The sequence below is a fragment of the Sinocyclocheilus anshuiensis genome, unplaced genomic scaffold (assembly GCF_001515605.1).
Source record: "Sinocyclocheilus anshuiensis isolate Anshui unplaced genomic scaffold, SAMN03320099.WGS_v1.1 scaffold852, whole genome shotgun sequence".
NCBI classification, from domain to species: Eukaryota; Metazoa; Chordata; class Actinopteri; order Cypriniformes; family Cyprinidae; genus Sinocyclocheilus; species Sinocyclocheilus anshuiensis.
This window is the reverse complement of record NW_015552578.1, coordinates 132,777-155,610: the sequence shown is the minus strand read 5'-3', so window position 1 is coordinate 155,610 and position 22,834 is coordinate 132,777. Positions and strand designations below refer to the sequence as shown.

At 39.2% G+C, this 22,834-nt stretch overlaps 1 protein-coding gene across 2 annotated transcripts in view; it reads right to left on the bottom strand.

Annotated features, from left to right (window-relative positions):
- The window catches only part of LOC107665208 (guanylate-binding protein 1-like), a 58,941-nt gene that overhangs the window by 33,153 nt on the left and 2,954 nt on the right, over window positions 1-22,834 (bottom strand). The window contains exons 2-7 of one of the 2 annotated variants that reach the window (XM_016455994.1): window positions 21,935-22,147; window positions 20,628-20,755; window positions 20,301-20,410; window positions 19,678-19,868; window positions 14,754-14,996; window positions 14,377-14,657 (exon numbers count right to left, since the gene is read on the bottom strand). In XM_016455994.1, coding sequence (XP_016311480.1) covers window positions 14,377-14,657; window positions 14,754-14,996; window positions 19,678-19,868; window positions 20,301-20,410; window positions 20,628-20,755; window positions 21,935-22,127 — 1,146 coding nt within the window. In that variant the 5' untranslated portion in view covers window positions 22,128-22,147. The remainder of the gene's footprint in view (window positions 1-14,376; window positions 14,658-14,753; window positions 14,997-19,677; window positions 19,869-20,300; window positions 20,411-20,627; window positions 20,756-21,934; window positions 22,148-22,834) is intronic. The other variant, XM_016455993.1, reaches the window with a different exon arrangement.

Genomic DNA, 22,834 nt, shown 5'->3' with positions numbered 1-22,834 from the left:
CATGTTACATTGCACTGATTGGACACAGCTGCAGTCAATCACACACACACTATATTACACCCACTCAGATCCTTCTCAAATGGCCGAGTATTGTTCTGCGTTTATCACTATCTTAGTGATAGCTGCTTTATGAAGCCATATCGTGTTTTCATAGTCTAGTCTAGTCTTGTTATTTACTGTTTCCTGCCTGTGTACCTTGGATTATCTATTGTTTTACCGTTCGGACTCTGTTTGCCCCTGCCTGGAATATTGTTGCGTACCTGGATTATCTCTCTTTGCCTTGCCCTGTTGGATATGGTTCGCCAGAGTCTGATCACGTCTGTCTTTGGACTACTCTTGTGTTTTGCCCGTGCTATACCTGTTTGCTGGTGTTTCGACCCTGCCTGTGTTATTGATTTTATCAAAAATGGTTTAAAGGCTGAAATGTGAAGTGTATCATTTTATAAAACTAAGGACTAAGGTCTTAAAAAGTCTTAAATTTGAGCTTAAAAATCCTGCAGAAACCCCAGGTAGCCAAAACAGTTTGGCCCGATAATGGCCCAGATCTGGCAGGCCGGATGAAATAACACGGCCCGGCTGCGGTTGCCAGAGTTGGCATGGACATGGGATGAATGACGCCCCAGAAATGGCCCAAATACACTGGCCTGAGTCTGGCTGCCAAAACTGCCAGCATTGGGCCACAATCACGCCGACAAGAATTGAAACACTTAGCCGGTACTGGCCGGAGTCTGGGTACTAAAACTTAGTCAACACCACCGGCATTGGGCCACAATCACACCGACTAGAAATAAAACACTTAGCCAGTACTGGCCCAAATCCGATCAGTCACAATACAGTGGTGTCAAACTCAATTCCTGAAGGGCCACAGCTCTGCACAGTTTAGCTCCAACCAGCTCCAACTCACACCTGCTTGGAAGTTTCTAGTAATCCTGAAGACCTTGATTAGCTGGATCAGGTGTGCTTGATTATGGTTGGAGCTAAATTCTAGCACTATGTCAGCAAACTCACAATTATAGCTTCATTATAAATAAACATTATTTTGATATTATATGTGTAGAACGGTTTATTAAAATGATATTATATGTTAGATTATCAAATGTTTACTTACCAGGGTAGCAAGTTCTTCTGGTCTTCTGGCAATTAGCAGCACAAAAAGCCTATCAAGTTTTGTCATTAGATGTCAAAGCTAGTGCGCATGTCTTGAAACTCATATAGCAAAAAAAATGTAAAGTTCCCTTAAGCACTTTAAGCTTGTTTCATTATATTAATTAAATAATTAATTTCCAAATGTTAAAGAAAAAAGAGAATGTTGGATAAAAATGAAAAAACTACACTAAGAAATAACATGGGCAGCTAAAAGATATTATGTTTAAGTTTAAGTGTCACTGCTACATACTATTTACCACATTGTAAATGGAGACCCACCCCCAGCACTCAACCTAAACTGGTCCGGGTCTGCATGCCCATATCTCAGCCAAAATCAGACCAGCCCTTATGGTCCGTAATCGGGCCGAATGTGGCTAAATGTGCCGTGTCTCAGTGCAATTCGGACCAGATCTGCACATCCAAAGCCTAGCCAAATCTGGCAACCATTACTGGGCCAGAGCTGGCTCACTTTCGGTAAGCCACTGCCAGAACACAGCCGAGTGAGCCGACACTCAGCCGTAATTGGCCCGATTGCGCTTGCTACCTGGGACCCTGCTAGTTCTACAACCTAGCCACATTCATTTTTAATTATTTTTATATCCTTTAAAAGTAGATGTTTCAAGCTTTCTATATTTCTTTCTATATAAACATATCTCTCATGTCTGTGAGGCAAGTATTCGCTGAGTTTCAGTTCATTTCAGTAACAGAATGATGTATTACTCTGATCTGTATTACCAAAATCAGCGGAGTATTTTAAGTCTCTTTCACACTGATAAGAAAAAAAGTGAGGTGATTGTGCAGAGACCTCCGTCGACCCCTGTGGGGTTAAAGTGTCCAGTGCTAGCTGTCAAAAATGTTGATCAAAACACTGTTAAGCTTTTGTTATACTTTCCGTGTGTGTTAGTGAGCAATGGTCCGCGTAATGTAAAAATCGTCATCGGAGGGTGTACGCGGAGACTCTTTGCGGACATCCACGTGTTTCCCAATTTTTGTGACCGCACATACTTAGGATACAAAAGCACCAACTGCGCATACTCTGGAAAAACAACATGGACATTGGATTTTAAGAGAGGCTGAGTGAAGAAGTCCGTTGCTACCCGCACCTCTACAATCCGTCGATAAAACAATATAAAGACAGCTAGATGTGCAATAATTCATGGAGGGAAATTGCTCTTCCTCCTGCATGGACGTTGCCATGTTTGTTCACTGTTCAAGCCAATCTACTGTGCATGTGTGGAACATGTCCGCCGAGCGGACCTCAGCATACACTATCAGTAGTATAAATACAAGTAGTCCGCAGCCGACCGTGTACACGTCCGAACTGGAGTATAACCGTATAACCGAGGCCTTACAGTGGTCACCACTGACCCAGTATCCAGCAGACATAAAACAGGAACACCCCCCATTTGAATTGTAACAGTGGGGCATTTGCCAATAAGATGCTGGACCACCGTAGGACAGACAAGACAGGAGGTCTTTAAACCTTCAATGCCCGCTTCAGTACTCTGACTAGTAACCACAGGCGGTTGATCAGTCTTTTCCACAAGTGTTTCCTTCGTTGTCACCCTAGCTGGCCAAAAGCCAGACTCAACAGGCCACAGTTGTCGACTGTATCGGGCAATATGACCGAGTTTATTAGAACCTGAACATTAGAACCTCCGACTGGAGGACATGTCGGCATAGTTGAAAGATCATCACTTGCAGCTCAACCTGGTAAAGACAGCTTCTCATCTTTCCTTCCACTACAACTTTACAGCACAATTTCACCATCCAGCTAGGATCATCAAGGTATTATCCCATCAAGTTCGGTTAGGAATCTTGGGGTGTTCTTTGATGACCAGCTGACCTTCAAAACCACACGATTATGCAGGTTTGCACAACACAACATCAGGAAGATCAGGCCCTTTCTAATACAGCATAGTGCACAACTATGCAGCGCTCTCACAGACTGTGCAGCGATTTGTCTGGTTACAGAATCCCAATGACTGTTTTGCCACTTTCCCTTACATATCCAGACCACAATAAATAAATCATCAACTCAAAGTGGTAAACACAGAAGACCTTTTGATTGGTCAGGATCCTGTGACCCAAGGGTCACGCCTGGCCAGAGATAGGAAAACATTCTCACCAGAGACCTTGTGAGAGGCACACCCCCTGAACAGCAGAACAGAATTCTTTTCAGTTTTGGGTCTTTCTCAAAATATGAGTGACTGCTGTGAAATTGAGACCATTTTACCAAAAACAACAGATTCACAAGATGCATCATATGTGATACATAGACATTCTTAGTGAACTTTCATTGACTTGAGTCACAAGGAAAGGAGAGGGAGTAGAAGAGGGAATCATAGATAAGCTAGGAAATAAGTTTGGGCAAGGTGGTGCCCTATGCTCTTTCTTTGAGATCTTCTCTCCAGATCAGTGAGCTTTGTTTTATTGCAGGGTGTTTAATTTCATGTTCTGTCTCAGAAGGAAAACCATCCTTAAACCTAGTAGCAACCCAACAATGTAGCTTTGCAATCTCTGCCCAGCTCACCTCAGGTCTTTCATTTTACCCAGCCACTGAGAGCGAGTAGTGTAAGATCATACCAAAGGTAACTTTTTTTCCTCCTATCTTTTTGATCTTTTTTTTTTCTGTTTTCCTTTTGTTATCTTTTTTCTTCTGTTTTTTTCTAATGGATTCTGCTTGGTTCTATGCCCATAAAAGTTTTTTTTCCCAAACCAATATTTAAGTTAGTTTTGGCAAAAATCACCTATCAATTTCAGTGAGTGAAGAACAAATGTATATTCACATGTATTATATATTAGCTATATTATCTTTTCTGACAGACAGCATGTTGAAGCCACTCAGGCTGCGATTTTCTCCTTGTTGGAAAGGAGTAGGAATGTGTGTACTCGCTGGACCTCTGCTTCTCGTAAATACTACCATGTATTGTGCACATTATTTTTTGACAGACATCAATATCAATGTTGTGATATTCAAATGATGTGGATTTGAAAACAGATGGATCATAAGATGGATTCCTAGCTGGCAAATATTCAGTGCTTGATGACCAAGTAACTGATACCCATGAGTGTGCCTAATGTGTGAAATGTTTATTTTTGGGTATTATAAAATGTGCTGGAGACGCTCAAATTTGCTGAATTTTGAAAATCAAGTTCGTTTGTTTTGTTTTGTTTTACCAGGAAAGGAGTGGTTTTGGGGCAAAAAGTTTTTTTTTATAGTCTCTTATAAATAAATAAATAAATAGATAAATAATCATGAGATATGAAACTATTTAGTAACAACAACAGTAATAATTTGTTAACTTTATTCATACAAAGCAAGTAGTATATTATAGCATAACTGAACATGTCTCTGTAAATGTTCTCTGATATCTTGATGTTCATTTGTAATGATCCACTATGAGAAGTGCACTTATTTCATTCCTCCCCTGATTGCAGCCACCTTTCTTTAAAGGCAGGGAAGTTTGGCATTTCAGGGCATCTCTCAAGGCGCTTCTTCATCAAATATCTACATCAAATTCACGTCAATCAAGTCAATCACTGAAATATGTACAGATATATTTCAGTACATTCACATTGTTTCCACACACATTCAGGATGTTTTGATTTGTCATGTTTATGTTGCTGTGTTTAGTCATTCTGAATGTACTGTAGTAAATATATGCAGTCAGGTTAAGGCGGTTAGTTTAGGTTTTTTTTGGTATCTCCATGTGGTCCTATTCGCTTTCACAACTTGACTTGCCCAAAATGTAAACAAGCTCTTTGCTGTTGCACTCTACACATACTATACACTGTGAATTTATGTATTTTTTTCCCATGTGTGTTTTGGAGTGCATCAATTTACGAATTATATGGACACCTTATATCATTTGGTTATTTGGTGTCCTTTTGGAGTCTCCAAGAGTCTGCTTTTTTGGAAAGACACCTAAATTTAGGTTTTGTGAGAATCACCCTTCAGTCTACTGGTTTATTTTTCGGAATAAAGTAAATGATGACAAAGTTAATGTGTTAAACAAGATAAATTACATATGCTTAATTTCATGGTATGTGTGGGTTTAATCATGATTAATTACACAAAAAATGTGCGTTTAATCACGGTTAAAAAATGTAATCTAGTCATGGTCAGAATTATTTGCACCCTTGGTAAATATAATCAAAGAAGTTTGTGAAAATAAATCTGTATTTATCTTTTTGATCTTTCCAATTTTTTTTTTTACAAAAATCTAACCTTTCAACAGACTAAACAAAACAAATGAAAGTGGGGGGAAAATCACATTATTATATAAATGATTTTCTCTAATACACGTTGAAATTATTATGACTACAAACATGAAATTGTCCAGCTTTCATTTCATTTCATTTAATTTTGTGAACCTCAAGCATTGAAAATGCCCATTTCCACCATCAGGGCAATAATTAACTCTTTCCCCGCCAGCATTTTTGAAAAGAGTTGCCAGCCACCACCAGCGATTTTGATGATTTTCACTCAAATTTGATGGCCTCCAGAATATTTTGCTGTAGTTTTATTCTATCTTAAAGGGGTCATATGATGTTGCTAAAAAGAACATTATTTTGTGTATTTGGTGTAATGAAATGTGTTTATGCGGTTTAAGGTTAAAAAAACACATTATTTTCCACATACTGTACATTGTTTCTCCTGCTCCCCCCGAGTGTATAACAGTGAAAACACGAAATGCCGTAAAATCTCGTCTTTGGCGGGGAAGCGTTTTCTTGTAAAAGACGAGATAACTCGTCAATGGCGGGGAAAGAGTTAAGAAGCTCCAATCAACAGGAAATGTAATGAATCTGCCTGGAAGAGGCAGATTTATTGTCTTAAAGCAAGGCAAGGAGAACAGCACCTCCGTTACCACAAGTTGTTTGGTAGGGTGTAAAAAAAATCCTCTGCTCTCATCCAAAAACAAACTCCAGTATATTCAGTTGCCACAAGGGCAATAATTAAGAATTTCCAATCAACTAAAGATTTTACAAATCTTCCTGGAAGAGGATGTATTTATATTGTCCTGATGCATGGTGAGGAGGAGAGTTTGAGTGGCTCTCTCCAAAAACAAACTCCAGCATATTCATTTGCCAGACACTACTGGAACTTCAAACAGGACTGGGTTCTATGGTCAGATGCAATTACAAAATTAGCTTTTTGGCAGCAAACACTCAAGATGGGCTTGGTGCATAAGGATAAAAAGGACTCCATATGTACAATTAAATATACTGTTGTATCTTTAATGCTGTGGGCCTATTTTTCTGCCGGAGGTCCTGGACATCTTGTTCAGATGCATGGCAACGTGGATTCTATGAAATATCAACAAATTAAAAAATAAAAAATAAATAAATAAAAACCTGACTGCCTCTGCTAGAAACCTTGTCTGGATCGTCCATCAGGACAGTGAAAACAAACAAAACAAACATCAAAATCAACAAATTTACTTCAGTGAAAGGTTAGGGTTTTGTAGATTTTTTTTATTATATAAATATAATAATAATTCTGTATTCCAATAATTATGACCATGACTGTATTGACAGCCCAAGCTATTTTATTTGCATTTGATTTAATCTAAGGATGTGTTGCTGTAAGTCAGTTGTTGTGTTTCTGCACGTCTCTACATTTTGCTGTATAGAATCAAACTGAAATTTTAATAAATTAAGTGACTTCTACTTGAGCACAAGTAAAAGACCTACATGCAGAATACCTGTCACAATTATGTCTTTTCTTTGTTTTCTCCGGACTCCATTTCCCATGATCCCTCACCTAGGAACCAATCACACACTCACACCTGTTTCCCATCAGTCACACTATAAAGCAGGGCTGGGCAACTTCAGTCATGTTTGGTTAGGGTTGGAGCTAAACTCTGCAGGACAGTGGCCCTCCAGGACCAAAGTTGCCCAGCCCTGCTATAAAGGTTGCACTCATCCACACATACAGGTGCATCTCAATAAATTAGAATGTCGTGGAAAAGTTAATTTATTTCAGTAATTCAACTCAAATTGTGAAACTCGTGTATTAAATGAATTCAATGCACACAGACTGAAGTAGTTTAAGTCTTTGGTTCTTTTAATTGTGATGATTTTGGCTCACATTTAACAAAAACCCACCAATTCACTATCTCAACAAATTAGAATATGGTGACATGCCAATCAGCTAATCAACTCAAAACACCTGCAAAGTTTTCCTGAGCCTTCAAAATGGTCTCTCAGTTTGGTTCACTAGGCTACACAATCATGGGGAAGACTGCTGATCTGACAGTTGTCCAGAAGACAATCATTGACACCCTTCACAAGGAGGGTAAGCCCCAATCATTCATTGCCAAATAAGCTGGCTGTTCACAGAGTGCTGTATCCAAGCAGATACAGAAAGTTGAGTGGAAGGAAAAAGTGTGGAATTAAAAGATGCACAACCAACCGAGAGAACCGCAGCCTCTACCAAGTATTGAGTACATGTACAGTAAATGAACATACTTTCCAGAAGGCCAACAATTCACTAAAAATGTTTTTTGTATTGGTCTTATGAAGTATTCTAATTTGTTGAGATAGTGAATTGGTGGGTTTTTGTCATCACAATTAAAAGAACCAAAGACTTAAACTACTTCAGTCTGTGTGCATTGAATTTATTTAATACACGAGTTTCACAATTTGAGTTGAATTACTGAAATAAATTAACTTTTCCATGACATTCTAATTTATTGAGATGCACCTGTACATGGCTGATTATTGGTTAGCCTGTTACATCTCTGTGTCTTCGTGTTTTTGTCCTTGGCTTGCCTTGCCGTACCTAGTGGTTTTGACCTTGGATTGTTTTATCTGTTTTTGATCGTTTGCTGCCTGCCCTGACCGTTGCCTGTTTTTGGATTTCCCTTTTGGATTACCTTGTGTGCTACTGTTTACTGGTGTTTTGACCCTGCCTGTTCTGACCACTCTTTGGATTAAAGCTTGCATTTGGATCCAACCCTGTTGTCACACCTCTCCACGTTACAATACCTTCCCACAATATTGGATTTCATTTTTGAGCCAGTGCGTGGTACTTACAAACCTTACATTACATAATGTGAAAATCTTCTTTATTTATTTTCATTGTATTGGTTAATGGAACATACAGCTGGCATAGTTTCACTACAGAGAAACTTGACAAATGTGTACACAAATACAGCACTCACTTTCTTAACCTCACACACACACACACACACACACAGATATTGTGTTTTTACAAATATGTTGTGCAATGTCAGGAAAAATTATTAGTAGTTAACCTTAATTGTGACAGTTTATAATTAATTTGTAATGTCAAATAAACATTTCATTATGATAGATCATAGGCCATTTATACTGGAGACACAAAACATGCTTGTGAAGTGAAAATTAAATGTCCTATTCCATCATATCCAAAATCAAGGAATCACTGTTCGATGTGGAGACAGAAAAAGATCAATTGTACTGCTTTATTGTAAAAGTATGCGTCTATATACAGTCATGTGAAAAAGAAAGGACACCCTATTGAAAATTTAAAGCAGAAGTTTTGGCAGTTTGCTGGTCTGGAGCCTTCAGGTGTGTGTTAACACAATTCTAAAGAGGAAAGACATCAGCAATGATCTTAGAGAAGCAATTGTTGCTGCTATCAATCTGGGAAGAGTAATATGGCCATTTCCAAACAATGTGAAGTCCATCATTCCACAGTGAGGAAGATTATTCACAAGTGGAAGACATTCAAGACCTTCCCAGGAGTGGATGTCCCAGGAAATTCACCCATTGGTCAGACCGTACAATACTCTGAGAAATTGCAAAAAACCCAAGAACTACACCTCAGACTCTACAGGCCTCAGTTAACATGTTAAATGATTACGTTTGTGAAATTACAATAAGAAAAAGACAGGACAAGTATGGCATGTTTGGAAGGGTTGCCAGAAGAAAGCCTCTTCTCTCTAAAAAAGAACTATGGCAGGATAGTTTAGGTTTGCAAAGTTGCATCTGAACAAACCATAAGTCTTCTAGAACAATGTCCTTTGAACAGACAAGACCAAAGTGGAGTTGTTTGGCCATAATGCACAGTGCCACGTTTGGTGAAAACCTAAAGAGCATATCAGCACAAACACCTCACACCAAAAGTCAAGAATGCTGATGGAAGGGTGATGATTTTAGGCTTGTTTTGTAGCCACAGGCCCTGAGCACCTCACAGTCATTGAGTTGACCATGGAATCCACTTTATACCAAAGTATTCTAGAGTCAAATGTGAGGCCACCAGCCTGACAACTAATGCTTGGCCAAAATTGGGTCATGCAACAGGACAATGATCCCGAGCACACCAGCAAATCTACAACAGAACAGCTGAAACAGAAAATAATCAATCTGTTGCAATAAAAGTCATACAGAAAATGATTACTTCAAGTTATTGCTACTAAAAGTGGATCTACAAGCAATTTAATCATAGGGTGTCCTTAATTTGTCACACATGGCATTTCCATAATGGCTTTATTTTTGTTAAATATATAATGACACAGTGTGATATGTCATGTGTTGTTGTTCATCTGAGGTTTTATTTTCCAAATTTTGAGACCTGCCAAGGACCAGGTGAGTTTTTATTATGTCCTAATATGGAAAACCATGTAATTCAATAGGGTGTCCTTTCTTTTTCACATGACTGTATATTGAAATTGCATTGTGCAATTAAATGCCTTAGTTTGGAGATCACAGAATTGATACATTTCACAAGACACAACATCCGTCTGAAGAGCGTGAATTCGTCTGCTGTATGGCCTCCATCTGTTCTCTGTGTTGCTGCATCATCACAGCCATTGATTCCTCGTGTCTCCTGTTGGAATTCTCTAACATCTCTGCAAACTCTCTAGCTCTATTACTCTCAGCTTCAGCATTCTGCCTCTTAAACTCCTCCATCTCCTCTTTCATCCTGTCTGCCTTCTCCTTAAATCCCTTCTCCAACAGAGCAGCCTGCTCCCTCAGTTTACTCTCCATGGCACGCTCAGCCTCCTCTCTCTGAAGTTTTATCTCCTCATCCATCTTCTCCTTCATCTGCCTCATCCTCTCTTCATTACTCTTTCTCTCTGCTTCCATCTTCTCTTCTAGCTGTCGCTGCTTCTCTTCTTTAACTTTGATTTCCTGCTCCAGGAGGACTGCTTTTTCTGTTTCCTCTGGAAAGAAAAAAAATTAGATGGAGAAGAGACTCAAACCATGAGACTAAGGATCTATTTTATCAAGGTAATATCTGCTAAATATGATTGTCCTATAAAGAAAAAACTACTGTGAATGGCTTTAAACATACTAATGCACACTTTAAGATGGACACTTCCTTCTGTTTTCAACTTGGATATTTCACTAAAAGAATTTATTTTAATCAACTACTTACACATATGTAGGTGTACCTGTAGTTCCATCCTTACAACTAAGAACTGATTTAGAACCATACAAATAAAGCCCGAAGAGGTGAAAGTGTTGATCTTGATCACATTGACCTTGATTAGTGATGACATTGGCATAAATAGCCACCCTATATTGCAATTATTATTGCCAGGTGTAAATCTTCTACCTTTGAAACAGCTTGTAGCATTTGATGCTACTTGTAGCTGGTGTTAAATTAATTTGGCTGTTACATCATCTTGCGCATGTCTCAGAGTTCTTCATTGTCCAGCAAGTACTTTCACAACAAGTAGCTAAACATTTGAGCACTTTTTGAAACAGGGAAATTAGCATTTGAAGGTTTAACAGTGACAACTAATGCTTGGCCAAAATTGGGTCATGCAACAGGACAATGATCCCGAGCACACCAGCAAATCTACAACAGAACAGCTGAAACAGAAAATAATCAATCTGTTGCAATAAAAGTCATACAGAAAATGATTACTTCAAGTTATTGCTACTAAAAGTGGATCTACAAGCAATTTAATCATAGGGTGTCCTTAATTTGTCACACATGGCATTTCCATAATGGCTTTATTTTTGTTAAATATATAATGACACAGTGTGATATGTCATGTGTTGTTGTTCATCTGAGGTTTTATTTTCCAAATTTTGAGACCTGCCAAGGACCAGGTGAGTTTTTATTATGTCCTAATATGGAAAACCATGTAATTCAATAGGGTGTCCTTTCTTTTTCACATGACTGTATATTGAAATTGCATTGTGCAATTAAATGCCTTAGTTTGGAGATCACAGAATTGATACATTTCACAAGACACAACATCCGTCTGAAGAGCGTGAATTCGTCTGCTGTATGGCCTCCATCTGTTCTCTGTGTTGCTGCATCATCACAGCCATTGATTCCTCGTGTCTCCTGTTGGAATTCTCTAACATCTCTGCAAACTCTCTAGCTCTATTACTCTCAGCTTCAGCATTCTGCCTCTTAAACTCCTCCATCTCCTCTTTCATCCTGTCTGCCTTCTCCTTAAATCCCTTCTCCAACAGAGCAGCCTGCTCCCTCAGTTTACTCTCCATGGCACGCTCAGCCTCCTCTCTCTGAAGTTTTATCTCCTCATCCATCTTCTCCTTCATCTGCCTCATCCTCTCTTCATTACTCTTTCTCTCTGCTTCCATCTTCTCTTCTAGCTGTCGCTGCTTCTCTTCTTTAACTTTGATTTCCTGCTCCAGGAGGACTGCTTTTTCTGTTTCCTCTGGAAAGAAAAAAAATTAGATGGAGAAGAGACTCAAACCATGAGACTAAGGATCTATTTTATCAAGGTAATATCTGCTAAATATGATTGTCCTATAAAGAAAAAACTACTGTGAATGGCTTTAAACATACTAATGCACACTTTAAGATGGACACTTCCTTCTGTTTTCAACTTGGATATTTCACTAAAAGAATTTATTTTAATCAACTACTTACACATATGTAGGTGTACCTGTAGTTCCATCCTTACAACTAAGAACTGATTTAGAACCATACAAATAAAGCCCGAAGAGGTGAAAGTGTTGATCTTGATCACATTGACCTTGATTAGTGATGACATTGGCATAAATAGCCACCCTATATTGCAATTATTATTGCCAGGTGTAAATCTTCTACCTTTGAAACAGCTTGTAGCATTTGATGCTACTTGTAGCTGGTGTTAAATTAATTTGGCTGTTACATCATCTTGCGCATGTCTCAGAGTTCTTCATTGTCCAGCAAGTACTTTCACAACAAGTAGCTAAACATTTGAGCACTTTTTGAAACAGGGAAATTAGCATTTGAAGGTTTAACAGTCTCACCCTTAATCTTTTTTTCCTTCTCAGTCAGTTTTTTGTCTGCATGCAGAATGGCTTTAGAATCCACAGATTTCTGCTTCAGAAACTCCTCTAGGACCTCTTCAGTCCAACGCTGATTCTTGGACTCTTGCGAATCCTCTCAAAATAACCAACAAAGTGCAAACACAATATAATAAGAGATTCATTATGCAGTATGGTCAGCTCTTTTCATTATAATGGGAATTTTAACACTAGAGCAGTATAGTCAGTTCACAATTTAAATATGGCCACATACACTCACTTGACATTTTATCAGGTATTCCTTGCTAGGTACCAGGTTGGACCCCCTTTTGTCTTCAGAACAGCCTTAATTTTTCATAACATTGATTCAACTAGGTGCTGGAGACATTTCTCAGAGATTCTTGTCAGTGCTGACATGATAGCATCATGCAGTTGCTGCAGATTTGTTGGCTGTACATCCATGATGTGAATCTCCCATTCCAACTGTGGTGGGAGGAGCAAACGACAGACACAGTGGGTGTGGCCTCAGGACATGAAGAGGCTATTATTTAACAGATATAAAACATAAAAATGGGGAAATAAAGTGTCCAAGGGGAAGGAGCGTCCAAAAATAAACGGGGGATCTTGTGTCCTTGTTGTGCGGGGGTATCGTGAAGGAAGGGCAGTGTTCAATAAAGAGGGGTCCAGGTAAGGGGCGGAGTCTAATGGCCACAAGCCTCAGTCTTCTGTTCTTAGCTGACTGAAGTGGCACCCGGTCTTCTGCTGCTGTAGGCCATCTGCTTCAAGGTTTGACATATTCAGAGATGCTCTTCTGCATAATTTGGTTGCAACGAGTGGCTATTTGAGTTGCTGTTGTCCTTCTATCAGCTCAACCAGTCTGGCCATTCTCCTCTGACCTCTGGCATCAATAAGGCATTTTTGCCCACAGAACTGCCACTCACTGTATATTATCTTTCTTTTGGACCATTCTCTGTAAACCCTAGAGATGGATGTGTGTGAAAATCCCAGCACATCAGCAGTTTCTGAAATACTCAGACCAGCCCATCTGGCATCATTTCATCATTGAAATTCTTCAGTTCAAGAAGCAACAAGTACTTTGGAAATGTAGGTATGATTCATTTGTGTCTACAGTTTAACATAAAATGTTTCCAGGAATGGAAGAATGTGCATGACTTTTCAAGTCTGTGTGTACAGATCAGTGTGCCTACGACCTTTATTATTTATATTTTGATTATATTTTGCACTGTTGTAAATAAACTACAAACAAAAATACATTTTCTTAATTTCCTCACATTCTTTCTTACCTGCCCCACAGTCACATTTTTCTTTTTTTCTTTTTTTTTTTACTAACAATGCATAAACATTGTTTTCTCAAAAGTACAAACTTACATTATACATATTTTTGTAGCACAGTTTGTGCTGAATACAGTGTAATCAGATTTTAGCCATTAATGTGTTTATAACTAAAAATAAAAAGCACAATTGTCAGGACATGTCAAAACTTCTCCTGGACCCAAAAGCATTCTCAGACCCCAGGGGGATAAGTCTTGTGTAAAGATGCCAATCTGAGCTGCCTCATTAATTTGAAAAGCACCCTCAGTGATTTGATTCTGCAAATGAGCTGGCAGTTCATAAATGACCCGAGGGTGTTCAGTGTCAACTAATTTTTCATCTGTTTCTTCATGAATTGGAATGTGTGCAAAGGATTGTGGGTGACTGGAGGATGCAAAGAATACACTTGATGCATCCTAAATAATAAGATGAATGAAGTCCACAAAATTAAGGCTGGCTTCCAAAGGTCCTTCAAATGGAGGTGGCCTTTGGTGGCAGTTGATGACATGGCAGAAGAGAGCATTAAAATATTCATAATGATTATTAGGTTTGCAGGTATTCAGATGTATTCAGAACCAACAAAGGGCCAGGAGAGATGTTTTATTTTTCACCTGGCTGCCTAGTGTCAACAGTTCACAGCATCAACCTAAAAGAACTGAAACTGGAAATATGTGAAGAGTTCCTGCTTACCTCTAGAGTTTTCAGGTACCCCCCATCATTGTCCCTGAATGAACGCTTCATGAAGGTTTGTGTCGCTGTGCTGCTGAGATGTTGGTGTTCTGAGGACACATCCTTCAGTTCTAGCGGGAAGGTGTCCTTCAGCTTCTCCATTCCACTCTGGTAAATTTCAAGCCCGTCCTTCACTGCAGCCTCATTTTCAATCTTTGCCATGGCGATCACAGCGTTCTCCAGACATGGCACAACTCCGCTGGAGATGGTGTCCACATAATTTTTTGCCAGATGACCCAGAACTGCAGAGAAGTAAAGAAGTTAAACACAATGTTAAGGAAAGGGTATTGAACAATCTATAAGTGTATGCAAACTCTTTCAATTTTCTTTTGAATCACCTCTGCCAGATACTGTGATTCCGTCTTTCAGCTTTTTCACTTCACTCTTCTCAAAGGCATACTTGCAGAAATTTTCTGTGACCTCCAGGAAGTCAGAGGAAATGTCAGAAGAATCCAACTTTTCAAGATGTGACACATTCTCTGGGGCAGTTGGAAACGGGAAAGTGAAGCACTTTCTGGAGGGGAAGTAGTTTTGGATGCACTCCCTGGGCAGGTTGTACTCCATCACTTTTTTTGAAGTGCCTAGAACAGATAAATGCATGCTGTTGCTTCTCTCAATTTACAGATTACAAAACTCTAAGTAAAGTAGGTTGCCAACCAAAATGCCTATTTCTGCCATGTATACCATAGATGCAAGTCCGTGGCAGTAAATACAACCCAGTCATATGTGAATTTATGTGAAAATATTGTTTATAAAACAGTTAGTTCCAGTCCTTGATTCTGATTGATCAACAGCTGTGTTTTATTCATAATAAGTACGGCTATGACCATTTCACCCAACGATTCTGTGTATCACTGCGCAACACCCTTAGCAACCACTCTCATTCACAGTTCAATCAATATAAACTGCATTATCCATGGAATTTGTTCATTATTTTTGTAATGAATTATGAGCAATGTTGGAGGAAGTTCATTTTAAAAGTAATATGATATTGCATTACTTCATAAATAAGTAACTAATTGTGTTACTTAGTTACTTTTTATGGTAAATACCGTAGGAGGCCTCAACAGAGGCTTACCAACTCTACTTCTAGAGGCAGCTAGCCAAGGAGTCTAACATCTCGGCACCACTGCCTGAGCATTTTTCTGGAGAGCGGAGGCCTCCTCCCTTTTTAAAGAGAAGGCCTATGTACACTTCAACTATAATGTAGACATCAGAGGAGAACATATTATGAATGTGTGATTAGATATCTCACATTACACAGTTTCTTATTCTGTGTAATGAATTAGAAACAGCAAAAAGTTCCTGAAAGGGAAAATTCCATGCTCCACCTACAATCCCCGTGATCAGTCTGTCTTTCTGCCTTGGCAACAGTGGGACTTTAACGATGGGCGGCAGGCACTCAATTCTCACGGCGACCACATCACGCAGCAAGCATGCAGCTCCCCTTAGAGAAAACACGCTCTGTTCAAACGCTCGAGAATCAGGCAAGAACAGAATCCGCAAATGCTTCACTATGAGCCTGTTCAACTCCCTTAAGGGGCAATGCATTCATGCAAACGCTGTCTACAATCTTGGGTAAAAGGCAAAGCAAAGAAGAATCAAACTTCTAATTCTCTCTCAGTAGTCCTGCAAATACATCACAATGAGCACATGCCACTTCCTTGTGAGTCAAACGCACTCTATCCTTCCTTATCCAAAAAGAAATAAGCGCAATGAGCACATTCAACTCCCCTTGAGAGCAAGTTGTGTGAATTTGCAGGTATCAAAGCAAGCCACTGACACAGAAGCATACACTAGTGATGGGAAGTCCAGGTCTTTTCCGCGAACCGGTTCTTTCGGACAGTTTGTTTCAATGAAATGGTTAAAAACCGGTTTATCGGTTCTTTTATGCCCTAACATAATGACGTCATTCGCGATGACGTAATGATTTCAAGTCTATCAGCCCAGGCCGGGATAAAAATACACATTCAAATAAATAAAGTCAGTAATCGTAACTTCAGTCAGTTAAAACATCATAATCAGCTGCATCCCAGTGAGACTGTCTTTCCTAGACCAGCACTTCTGTCCCACACAGCATTAAATTTAATGAATAGTAAGTCTGCATGGCTACATAGTAAAGGTTTCCACCCCCACTGTCATGAAATAATATTTGTATTATTTTTTTATTAACTGACTTCTGTTAATGCAATACAGTGAATGAGAATCGTATGACAACTGTCTGTGGTCCCCCCAAAAGTATTTTATTGTCCAACAGTTCAGTTGGCCCAGTTCTTCAGAGGCGCTAGAAGATACTAATCAAAAGAGTACCAAAGCTTTCTATTTACAACATGTTTTTTGAAGTGTTGAGCATTGCAGCTGATAAGTACGTAAATCACAATGGCCAATCAGAGGTATTTTATTTAGTCAGAATCCGGTCAATCCAACGCTGATTCTTGGACTCTTGCGAATCCTCTCAAAATAACCAACAAAGTGCAAACACAATATAATAAAAGATTCATTAAACAGAATCCGCAAATGCTTCACTATGAGCCTGTTCAACTCCCTTAAGGGGCAATGCATTCATGCAAACGCTGTCTACAATCTTGGGTAAAAGGCAAAGCAAAGAAGAATCAAACTTCTAATTCTCTCTCAGTAGTCCTGCAAATACATCACAATGAGCACATGCCACTTCCTTGTGAGTCAAACGCACTCTATCCTTCCTTATCCAAAAAGAAATAAGCGCAATGAGCACATTCAACTCCCCTTGAGAGCAAGTTGTGTGAATTTGCAGGTATCAAAGCAAGCCACTGACACAGAAGCATACACTAGTGATGGGAAGTCCAGGTCTTTTCCGCGAACCGGTTCTTTCGGACAGTTTGTTTCAATGAAATGGTTAAAAACCGGTTTATCGGTTCTTTTATGCCCTAACATAATGACGTCATTCGCGATGACGTAATGATTTCAAGTCTATCAGCCCAGGCCGGGATAAAAATACACATTCAAATAAATAAAGTCAGTAATCGTAACTTCAGTCAGTTAAAACATCATAATCATGATCTGAAAAGTTTACACTTTTGCAGTTTTGCAACTAAGCATCCAAATACAGTAACAGGCAGTGATGTGCATACGAGGATTTAAGTCTTGAAGATATTAAGTAAATAAATTAATTGTCATCAGCACAGAAACCATAATCCACGTACTATACATAATCCATTGCGATTTATTTGTTATTAAATAAACGTAAGTTTCGCCAGATTGCCCTTCATTCAAGTCTTCAGTTTACCTGCGCTCATAACATTAGCACAGAATCAGTTGTCCAAAAGAACTAGTTCGGTTCAGACGTGCTGTGTCAGTCATAGTAGGCAATCTGTTCGGTAGCTTCACGCTGAATCACGCATGCGCAGTATCATCAGCTCATCGGTTCTCAAATCGGACGCGTCCGAAAGAAACAATTCTCGGTTCAGTGTACTGGTGATCTGAAAACCGATGCAACCGGTTCTTGACTAATATATTTATATTATCACACTTTCTGATGTTTAACAAAATACTTGGATAACATGCTTTTCGTCCTCTTGAAACATTACATGCATGTGCAGTATCATTGTTCATTTTCAGTTCTCTCTTCACAGCAGTTCAGTCAGTGTACTGTTTGAGTAAATGAATTACTCTGGGATATTGATTTATTTAGACCCAGAGGGAGTGTCAGTCACGTTAAAAAAGTTAATAATTTAAGTAATTTGTGGATTAATGCTTACTGGAGACGCGAACCATTTCAAACGATTCAGTCCGATTTGGTGAACTGGTTCAACCGGTTAACTAAGAAGAACCGGTTAAATCGAACGATTCGTTCGCGAACCGGACATCACTACTTGGAACCCCAACCGAGGTGGTACTAAAAAAAGTACCAGGTACCAGGTACTGTACCCAGTGGAAAACCCCCCAAATGCAACCGGTTCTTGACTCGAGAACGAGAATCAGCTCATCGGTTCTCAAATCGGACGTGTCCGAAAGAAACGGTTCTCGGTTCAGTGTACTGGTGATCCGAAAACCGATGCAACCGGTTCTTGACTCGAGAACGAGAACCGCTCCAGCAGTGGGCGTGTACGTTCGTTATCCGTCTCGCTGCACACATGCTGCTCTGCTCGTGTTCATCTTCAGTTCTCTCTTCACAGCAGTTCAGTCTGTACTGTTTGAGTAAATTAATTACTCCAGGATATTGGTTTATTTCGACTCAAGGGAGTGTCAGCCACGTTAAAAACGTGATTAATTTAAGTAATTTGTGGATTAATGCTTATTGGAGACGCGACCCGTTTCAAACGATTCAGTCCGATTTGGTGAACTGGTTCAACCGGTTCACTAAGAAGAACCAGTTAAATCGAACGATTCGTTCGCGAACCGGACATCACTAGAATACACTCTTAGCATGCTTAGCCGGGTGTTAACATAAACAAACGGTCTTGTGAAGATGAAGAAGAGGATGCCCTGTTGAAAAAACCAGCATATGATGTGCTCTTCTGGCACCATTTTATATTATGGTCGTATAGTAGTATAGTGGTCATAGGCTGTCGCTGACTAATGTTATTGTCATGTTTAGACATGCTTCAGACACCAGTCAAGACAATGCAGTGCGAGTTTCCCTATTGAAAGGGAACTAAATTTAGTTCATGTGTGTTTATTTTTTGTTTTAGTTAGTTTTAAAGGCAGTCGTTTTAGTTGTCATTTACAGTAGCTTTAGTCCTTTCATCTTCATTTTCCTATCTTGGTTTCAGTTAATGATAACACTGCTTACAAGCATGTTTTATTAATTTAATTATTTGTTTTTCTTAAAACTTGAGTATGTTTATAATCCGCATGACCAATTTTGTTTATGGTTGCCTAGAAACAAAGGGTGGCTCAACTTCAACTCAAGCCTCAAAACACCCCACTCTCCCCTAATTTGCTTCTGTGAAATTAAATTACAGTGTTTTTTCTTTTTACCTGCCAACTGAAACAGTGAAATCTAGAACAATGACAAGCCAAGGTTGACTACTACTACAGAAAATGCACTTTGATATGTTCGCCTGATATCTTGTAAGTCTGCGGTTAAATTGAGTTTGTTACAGAAATGTGGCAGTACCCGCTGCAGCAAAAGATTTGTTTTGGTCGAGTACCATCTTTGCTACCGCAGTATATTGTAAATCTTAAAATAGTAGCAAAAGATGTTGACAAACTTGACAAAAATTAGTCACACAAACTCGTTGTGAGGGCTCTTAAAATGTTTTGTATATTTTTTTTAATTACCAGGTTTCAGTTTCAGAGCAAACTCTAGGTACTCATCCTCTGTTGCATCATTGCCATCAATCTTTCGCTCCAGTGTGAAGTCCCTCACAGCCCAGATGAAACTAGGGAAGAACTTCACAAACTCGCCCGAATCATCAGCATCATTATTTGATGATTTGACCTTGATGCACTCTGTTAGTTCAGTGACATATCTGACATTTTGTTCAGGCATGAACACAAAGCAGCTGTCAAACAACAAATCATGATGCATATTCTAACTACACAAACAAGTCATTCCATGAAGTACTATGCAAATTTACAGCACCAGTGCTAAATACCTTTCAGTATCACCAAGCCTAGTTATTAAGGAAGCAGTCACACCCTCATTTTTCTTGTTCTTTTTGCACATTTCTCAGAAACAAACAAACAAAAAAAACATTGCATTTCCTCATAACTGACTGTAATTGCACCTGGCAATGAAACATATGTGCATCTCCTTACAAAAAGTGACATCTTACTTTGACAACAAACTTGTGTTGAATTTGTACTCCTTAATAAAACACTTTGAATGAAGCATCAGCTAATTAATAAGGTATTATATTAAGCTATGAGATTAATAGGTATCTAGCTTATTGGAAGGATACTGTAGCTCCTCTACAGCCCTGTTGTCAATCGTCCCTCGACTGTTGTAGACCAGAGTGCTGCTCAGTAACACAGCCAGACAGAAGATGTTGCTGTCATGCTTTGAGTCCCCCTGAGATGGAATTAGAAGATTACTGGAGATTAATATCAATGAAAGCTGCTCGTGTTACTACAAACTTGTATTTGGGCTCTATTTTAACAGGGCTTAATCAGCACAAATTCGTTGTAGTGACAATGGATATGTTTTGAAAGCCATATTAAGTAAATGTGTTCCGTGAATCTGCTTATGTTAAAATAACTACTATGTTTTAGTTTGGCCGTTACATCACCTTGTCCACATCTCCGAGTCCCTCAGTGTCCAGCAGCACCAGAGTGGTCCCTGCTTTAGTGGGGTGGGGCACACACCACATCCAGATGCCCTTAGTCTTAGACTCAATTGTGCTGCCCAATGCAAACCCTAATAATTCCAAACACACAAACACAATGACAAATATGCATGGGAGGTCGTTCATTTGAAGTCCATGATGTTTCTCTTAAAGGGGTCATATGATGCGATTTCAATTTTTCCTTTCACTTTGGAGTGTTACAAGCTCTTGGTGCATAAAGAAGATCTGTAAAGTTGCAAAGACTAAAGTCTCAAATCCAAAGAGATATTCTTTATAAAAGTTCAGAGTCAGCCACACCTACCTAAAACAGCTCGTTCTAACACGCCCCCACATATCTACCTCACTATGTGGGAAGATTTGCATAACACCGCCCAAATGTTCACGCAAAGAAAGAAGGCGTAACTTTTATTCTCACTGTAGTTTTGTTGACGCTGCAGCCATGTCGTGAAGACGCTGTGTGCTTCGTTGTGAAAGCGAAACTACTTTGTTTGGTCTTCCAAAAGAGGCCACGACTACAAATCAGTGGTATTTACAACACTGTTCCAGAACAGTTTAACCCAAATATCCAGATGTGTGCAGCGCATTTTATGGAGGACTGTTTACTGATCCTGGGAGAGTAACGTTAGACTAAAATGCCGGCAGTTCTGACTCACGTAGGTACGTTTTCATAGAAACGATTTGCCACTGATGATTCAAACGCGAGTTTTGGGCAGTAGAGTAGCACTTGTTGTTTGTCATTTCTCTGATCACAAATGCAGACAGAGTTTTATGTTTACACGGCGCGATGCAATGCAACGCAACGCGTAAAAAGACAGTATAAGTCATTATAATCAGTAATTATGTCCCCACTGGATGCAACAAATGCCTCGTTTGTAATGGGTTTTATGTTTTTGTCTCGTCGCTCCGGCCGGGACACGGCATCAACAGTATGGTGAGGGGCGTAACATTTCCGTCTCACGCTTGAGGTATTCGGCCAATCACAACGCATTGGATAGCTGGCCAATCACAGCACACCTCGCTTTTTCAGACCGATGAGCTTTGTAAAAATCGACGCGTTTCAGAAAGGCGGGGCATAGAGGAGAAACAATAATGTACAGTCTGTGGAAAATAATGTGTTTTTTTAACTTTAAACCGCATAAACACATTTCATTACACCAAATATACAAAATAATGTTCTTTTTAGCAGCATCATATGACCCCTTTAAACTTTTGGATGCTATCAGTGCTGCCTGTTTACATGTAGGTCTAACCTGTTTGTTGTCCTGCGAGGCGGTTCATCAGGTAGGACTTCCCAGTGCGGTAGAGTCCCACCACAGCCACCACCACCACTGGCTGCTCGATCTTCTGCAGGATCTGCAGTGCTGACTCCTTGACATACAGCTTCCCACCTGACTCTGTGTCAATTAAGCATTCTGGTTTGTCCATAGACAGTGGTTTGGCCATGTTCACTGGAGATGGAGCTGCTGAACAAATACACACAAATTTAAAATACTACAGTAACTGTAGTGTATTAGAAGTAAAAAAGTTAAGGTGGGTTGAGAAATATTTCAATAATTCTACACTACACGATACAGTAATTTCCAAGATGTGCAGATTTTCCTTTATAGGTCCTCCCATACACAAACGTAATATATAGGACATATATTGCCCTATCGAGAGTGATATTGCCATAAATGTTACCTATAAGGCCATATATAATTTTCACATACATTTTCTGTGTACATGAAGATATAATTTATAGATGTACATATGCTAATATCTATATGATGAATTATGATGTTATCATATGTGGCAGCTGTATATGGTCAACAATATATATTTTAGTTATATATGCTACTTTATTAAAACAATGTATATATTGTAGCAAAATCTGCAAGTTTTTTTTTTTTATTTCTTTTTTACAATCTGTATGTACATATAATACTTTTTTTTAAATAGACTATCATCAGAGCCGATTGCCTCGTGGGCTGCACTCCAACATGTAGCATGACCACGCTTTGGGTGACTCGAGCACCTTTCCCGATCCCTTCCCCCTCTCCATACCACTTCACTTCTTGTCTGTCTGTACTACCCTATTGCAACAAAGGCAAAAATGGCAAGCAAACACACACACACACACACACATATATATATATATATATATATATATA